The sequence below is a fragment of the Brassica napus genome, chromosome C4 (genome assembly GCF_020379485.1).
Source record: "Brassica napus cultivar Da-Ae chromosome C4, Da-Ae, whole genome shotgun sequence".
NCBI classification, from domain to species: Eukaryota; Viridiplantae; Streptophyta; class Magnoliopsida; order Brassicales; family Brassicaceae; genus Brassica; species Brassica napus.
In genome coordinates, this window is record NC_063447.1 from 29224350 (window position 1) to 29232164 (window position 7815).

Sequence of the window (7815 nt, forward strand, 5' to 3'; positions counted from 1 at the left end):
GATGAAAAAGCTCTTCTTTTTATTTTATTTTTATTGGTATAAGATACAATGAAGTTTATTTGAAATGTAAAAGCTGCATAATCTGCTTGACTAATTGAGCAGCAGCAACTGGTTCAGAAAATGCAGCAGTAACAAGACAGCAGCCATCTCAAAAAAAAAAAAAAAAAACTAAACAAAGTAAAAAGGTCAATAACCATTAAATGTCAGTATGCACACAATGCTGCAAATTACATCACTTTTCTAAGACGACACCCCATATCTTCTGATTAGTTTCTGACCAGAGGGACATGTTTTAAGTTTAACACTGATCCCTAGCTGTCCAGGTTTTTATGTTCTGTATATTCTGACCCACAAGCTAATAGGAGACACTTGAAAAAAACTTCGAACTCATTTGAAGAACAAATTTGGATCAGTAAGCTCTTTGTCAAAAAAAAAACAAAATTTGGATCAGAACAATCTAAAACCAAATTCAAATCTTTATAGAACATGATATCCATTAAGTATCTTGAACGCGCGACATCCTTGTGTCACATAAATATATATAATATGTATAATTATCATATATAATGTGTATTAAAGTTTTGATTAATCTCATATTTAATCAATCATCATTTATCCAAATCGAAAGACAAAGAAGACTTTCCTTTCTTTGTAAACAAGTGATGATCCTCATTAGCAGCTCCCATAGCAACTAGAGACTGATCATCGCCGTCACTGCTCACTAACCTCAACTGGAGTAGAGAGCCAACACCAGCCATAGAAACGCCGCCACGTGAGATACTACCACCGGAAGTCGAAGACTCTTCCTCCGTGCTATTCACACTTGCTCCTCCTCCTCGGCCGCCTCTGCCGCACTCCATATCCACTCCAAAAAGCCTTAACCTCTTCTCTCTTCTTGATGAAGCCATAGTAGCCATATGTGCTCTCCTTTGCATTATCACCGGCACAGATTCAATTACAGCCGTTGGATCATATCTATCCATTGACCTCACATAATACCCAATTCCTATATCTCGTTGATATCGATGATAAAGGTTGTGACGTTCATAACTAGCCTGCATCTGAGGATAAGGGTAAGAGTAAAACCTAGGGAACATAGCTCCGACGACTTGATGATCAGGAATCTTTGGTCGTCTCTTCCAATCAATGAATAGCTTGTCTTTATTACAAGAACCTCTATGAAAAGAAACTATGTCGCCAGCATCAAGCTTCTTGTCTTTGACGAAACGGCTCCAGCCTTTGGTAATTACATAACTTTGGCTACTGTTCCAGTAGGAGTAACGGAAACTCCATAAGATTCCTATACGATCTTCGAAGTTTAGAAGCAAACCTTTGTTGTTGTCTGAGGAATTATTGTCTAAAGGGAAGTATCTCTCTGCGTGTTGCTTTGGGATCACGAGCCGGTTTAGTTTCCCAACGTCGCTTGGTGTTACTACTTTGTCAAACATGTGCTCTCTCTCCATCGAAGAAGTTTCTTGTACAGGACTCTCTTCTTCTATATTCATCTTCTTGTTTTGAGATTCAATATTCTCAGATCTCTCAAGATCATTGGACTTCCTCTCCATTTAGTTTGAGAGGAATTCAAATCAGAGTTTGGAGTTAAAGATTCAATGAAAGAGGTGAATATTTAGAGAAATGAAACCCTAACTAAAGAAGGATGAGAATTGGAGAGAAGGGTATGGTGGTGGATGAGATTGACCTAATTATACAAAAGCAGAAAGTGGGCTTTATTTGCCTAATTTCACTGATTAGGAGGATTCTCTCTGATCTCTCTCTAAACTGAAGCTTTCTCTCTCTAATTTTTATGGATCAAGAAGCTCATAAATTTCCAATAAAACAAAAAGGCAAATTAAACTTGATGCAATCTCTCAAGAACAGAAGAGAAGAGAGAGAGAGAGAGAGAGAGAGAGAGAGAGAGAGAGAGAGAGAGAGAGAGAGAGCTCACGTAATATAAGAATGATAGAGATATGGGCTAAGCGGTGGGGACCCTTGAACAATCTGGTTCTATTCATGTGAGCTTCTTGTTCTCGTTTTATTTTTCTCTCTGTTATTACATTTATTTGTTTCCCCTTTTCTCTTTCCATAATATGTTTTGATTTACAAATAAATATATGTGAAAGAGTTAAGTTTCATTATTATTCCCGAGTGGTCCATTATCATAATCAATTTATATTTATGTAGAAAAAGAAAAGGAAAGTAAAAATCTCCTAGACTATATTTGCGAAGTTATTTATACACATGTTGTCGCTACAATCATTCTCGCTGAAAAAAAGATGACATAGCACTTAAAATAGATGACATGATTTTAGAAAATAGTGACATGGCATCATATTAATTGTGAGATGTAAAATTTCTTTATAAAAATTTAATTTTTTTTCAGGGATTTTAAATATGGTAATAAAAATAACTCATATATCATCATTAATGTCAATTTTTCATATAAATATTTATTTATGGTAAACTATTACATATATTAATAATTCATATATCACAATTAAAATAATAATATATATGTATATATGTATCTCACATTAATAAAAATAAACTAAATAAAGTAACACTAATCCAAAAAAATTTGATAGTTAAATATTTAAACATTATTTAAATTTATCCGTTCATCTTCATCATTTAAATTAACATAAAGATTTTTCAGTTTAACTAAAACAAACAAAGTCTCAAATTTATTAGAATTTATATTTATATGTAAATATATATATATATATATATGTATATATTTAAAATTAGATGGGAAGATATATATATATATATATATATTTAAAATAAATAATCATTAAACACAATAATATAATTAAAATTATTTTTATAAAATCTAATTTTATCTTTATTAAAAATTAAATCAAATCAAATTTAAATAATTATACCAAATCAAAAAGAATAAGACTACAAAAATACGTTTATGATTTCTTATAACTATTGAAGTTAAAATATAAATTAATAATATTGAAATATAAATCAAAATTTTCTTTTGAAATAAAAAATGTTATGTTAAAAATTACTATTTCTGCGCAAGGCGCAGGAAAATTCCTAGTACCATACATACACACGAAGAATTAAGAAAATATGAAATAGAGTATTACTATGTGATGAAATGGGAATCTGACGAGATCTATAGTTACTTCTAGAATCCGTTTATTTTTGAAATTTCTAAACCTAAAAAATACAAAAATTAACAAGGCTTCTCTTAAATCATTGAACACTCTTCCTAGATGGTTTTGGGTCAATTCTTTAACGTGTAAGAGATCCTTTTAATTTCGTTGTTGTATATCTCTTTAATTTTTAAAGTATGTTGGTGCCTTGCAGAGTTTTGTTTTTCTTGAAAAAGTAGTAAAGAAAAGACTATTGGATTTTTATGAACAGTGAATAATAAATGCAAATTATTAAGGTCTGTGGTAAATTGGTAAGCCCTTTTGGATTCGTTACCTGTTGACAAAAAAAAAGAAAGGATTCGTTACCTCAGTGTGCTTTCCACGGACAATATTTTTTTGGACTAAAATTCCACGGACAATATGACATGTTGTTTTACAGTTTTGGTCTTTACTGTTGACTTTTTAATTAAAGAATACAAAAGTGTACAACTCATTTAACAGTACACAAGTTGATAAAATGCAATACTCCTACTACTTTTATTCAAGTATATGCAAATGTACTGCATATACGTACGTGTTACAAACACATATGCATGCTAGAAACATGAAGTGGTTCTTTTGTTCCATTAATCGTATACTCGTCATTAGTTCAGTGGCGAAGCCAGTTTGTAAGCTGTGGGGGCAAGTGCACCCACAATTATCTTAAAGTTCAAAATTTTGTATATAGAAACATTAAAATTATGTTAGTTCATATGGTAAAAAGCAGCTTGTGCACCCATACTTCCCAAGATTCGATCCTCCTCATATGCATCTTTGTTTTTTTAATATCAATAGTGCACCCACCCATCAAATAGTCTAGATTCGCCCTGGTCATTACTTATGCATATCAGGAATCTCATGCATGTTTGAACCTAACAAATTTGCTAGAAGAGAAAAGTTAGAACCTGACGACTTCAACTCATATTCATCTCTTTTGGGAGCTATGATTACAATTTAGAAACCAATATTCCATTTTTATTTTGCATATATATATATATATATATATATATATATATTAATATACATTTAAATATTTCGTTGTTTTTAATAAATAAGGTCTATGTATTACTAAGAACTGTCTTCAGACTCCTCGAAGATATAAAACTAGATGAAAGTGATCCATCACCATCTGCAGTATGAAAATGGTGGGCTGATTTTATACTTTCTTTAAGAAAATATTTTGCTATAAATTTCTATCTTGTTGGTTTTATTTCATTTTTATTTTTAGTTTTACTTCTTTCTTTTTAAGGAATGATTAAATTTGAATTATGAAACTGAAAATTCAATAATGTCTTACAGTTACAGCTAAAACAATAAAAAATGGAAGGAAAAGTAATTTTTAGTGGAAAATTAATTCTTACGAAAGGAAAATATGTTTTCGTCGTTTAATAACATAGATGCAGTTTTTGTTTGTTTAATAAAAGTGTATATAATTTGTTATTACGAAGCTGGAAGCTCAAATATGGATTTTTTCATTAAGACAATCATGCTGTAGTCTTTATATATGGTATCGGATAATGTGAGAATATAAGCTTCCACATGGAAGTTTAACTGGGACTTTAATAATATATAAAAAGTTAGTGTTAATCTATTCATTATCCATTGATTTTAAATTAGAAGTTCATAATAAGCATGAATCTAAAATGGTATCAGAGTCCGAATACACCATATTCAACTGAACTGAAACCGCTCCGACTAATCGAAAGAAATCCGATCGATTTTAAACCAACCTGACCCGAATGATCTGGCGGTCTGATCAAACTGAATCTTAGAGAGATATTAATAATTGGTTTTAAGTTGGATGTCCATAATAGTCCGAATTTAACCCATAACGTGAAAACTTAAATAAAATTGTAGTGTAATTGTCATGGGCCGACCAAAAAATTTAGAGTTATAGTGACGAAAATTAATTAAATATTATTGTGAAACTAGAGAATAGAATCTGTGTATTCTTGTTTCTATCATTATTCATAAACATATGGAGCCCTTTATATATAGGGAATTACACCGTCATAGAATAATGGAAAGACTAAAGAAAGGAAATACAAATATGGAAATAGTACAAATCATAAACTAATAAAGAAAATGCAAGATGCCGATTTTCTCTCTCTCTCTCTCTCTCTCCTCACGGTCGACTCTCTCTCTCTCCTCACGGTCGACTCTCTCTCTCTCTCTAGCATTGGGCCGATTATGAACTGGACCGGTTATGGACATCCACAATATGATTTATAACACTCCCCCTTGGATGCCATAACAATACATGGATTGTAATACGCTTTAGATGTTGCCTCATTAAAACCTTACCAGGAAAACCCAGTGGAACAAAACCATGGTGAAGGAAAAAGAGTTCAACACGTATTACTCCCCCTGTTCTGAACAACTCGCGGCTGGCCTCATGAACGGCCAAGATCTCCGAATGGTTTGAAGATGTGGCCGCGATCTTCTGCTTCATGGAACGCCATGATATGGCCGTTCCACCATGTGTGAAAACATAGCCTGTCTGTGATCGAGCATTGTGTGGATCCGAAAGATAACCTGCATCAGCAAAATCAACTAAACCTTCTTTGTTTTGGTTAGTATAAAATAAACCCAAGTCTTTCGTTCCTTGCAGGTAACGAAGAACATGTTTAATCCCGTTCCAGTGCCTTTGGGTTGGACAAGAGCTAAATCTAGACAATAGATTCACAGCAAAACATATATCTGGTCGTGTGACTAGCCAAATACATCAAAGCTCCTATGACACTGAGATATGGCACTTTGGGACCAAGGACATCTTCATCGTCCATCTTAGGACGGAACGGATCAGTGTCCAGGCCGAGGGACCTCACGACCATGGGGCTAGATAATGGGTGAGACTCGGCCATATTAAATCTCTTGAGTACTTTTTCTGTATATGCCATTTGATGCACAAGGATTCCATCATTAATGTACTCAAGCTGTAATCCCAAACAGAACTTTGTTTTTCCAAGATCTTTCATTTCAAATTCTTTCTTAAGATATTCAATTGTTTGGGAGATCTCTCCAGAGGTTCCTAGGATATTTAAATCATCAACATACACTGCTATAATCACAAAGCCCTGGCCGAATTTCTTTATAAAGATACAAGGGCTGATCGGATCATTCTTGTATCCTTCTCTCTCTAGGTACTCACTTAACCTATTGTACCACATTCGGCCTGATTGTTTTAATCCATAAAGTGACTTATTCAACTTTATACAGTGTTGTTCTCGAGTACTCGATTTGTTTTTCAACTCTATACCCTCTGGTACTTTCATATAAATCTCATTATCCAGTGGTCCATATAAGTATGCAGTTACAACATCCATTAACCGCAAGTCTAATTTCTCTCTTATAGCCAGACTTATTAGGAATCTAAAAGTAGTAGCATCCACCACATGGGAATACGTCTCCTCATAATCGATTTCTGGTCTCTGTGAGAATCCTTGTGCAACAAGCCGTGCTTTATATCTCACCACCTCACCATATTCATTTCTTTTCCTCACAAAGACCCATTTGTATCCCACTGGTTTTACATCATATGGTGTTCGGATTATAGGACCGAAAACACCTCTCTTCTTTAAAGAGTTTAACTCCACGTTTATAGCTTCTTTCCATTTGATTCAATCCGATCGTTGAGTGCACTCATAAATAGACGTGGGTTCATGATCCTCATTCAAATCCATAAGTTCAAGTGCTACCTTGTATACAAATATATCATCAATGTCGACATTCTTTCTGTTCCATTGTATCCCAGACAAGACATAATTTATTGAGATCTCATTATTATCAAGGCCTTCAGTACCTTGAATCTTGGCGTCCGAAGAATTATGATTAGATATATCAGGGTCGACCGCATCTAAGCATTCATGATCGGCCGCGGTTAAGTCCCGGGATTTAGGAACGGCTGCGGTCCTGTCTAGGGTTTCAACAACTTCGGTTTCGTTCTCTGCACCTTTCTTAGTTTTCCGAGGGTTCTTATCTTTGGAACCTATTGGTCTACCACGTTTCAAACGTTGTCTAGACTCTATAGCAACTTGATTGTGTCTCTCTTGAACATCAATTCTGATTGGTGCATTAGCAGCTGGTATATATGACTTAGTCACTCTTTTCGGGTCAGCAAAAGAATCTGACAATTGATTAGCTAGCTTTTGTGAATGTATAATCTTTTGGACTTCTAAATCACATTCCTGAGTCCGAGGATCTTGCCAAGATAAGGATGTTTGAATCCATGTAATCTTTTTTTACCAGCTTATTGCTATCTCCCCCTAATGTTGGAAGTTCGGATTCATCAAATTGACAATCCGCATACCTGGCCTTAAATAAATCACCCGTAGTTGGCTCAAGGTATTTTATAATCGTGGGGGAATCATATCCAACATATATCCTCATCCTCCTTTGAGGTCCCATCTTTGTTCTCTGTGGTGGAGCAATTGGTACATAGACGGCACAGCCAAATGTCTTAAGATGGGATATGTCTGGCTCATGACCCGTAAGCAATTGTGATGGGGAATATTTATGTTCACTAGACGGTCTGATACGAATCTATTCGGCCGCGTGCAAGACCACGTGTCCCCAAGCTGTGGCCGGAAGCTTAGACCTCATAAGCAATGGTCTAGCTATTAGCTGAATTCGTTTTATGAATGATTTGGACAAGCCGTTATGTGTATGT

General features: G+C 34.3%; 1 protein-coding gene across 1 annotated transcript; it reads right to left on the reverse strand.

The window, feature by feature from the left end:
- Positions 1–458: 458 nt before the first annotated feature.
- LOC106394488 (B3 domain-containing transcription factor NGA2-like) lies at positions 459–1900 on the reverse strand. The gene has a single exon (XM_013835055.3). It carries the CDS (start codon positions 1563–1565, stop codon positions 609–611), a length of 957 nt encoding a protein of 318 aa, XP_013690509.2. The 5' UTR covers positions 1566–1900; the 3' UTR covers positions 459–608.
- Between the last annotated feature and the right edge of the window lie 5915 nt (positions 1901–7815).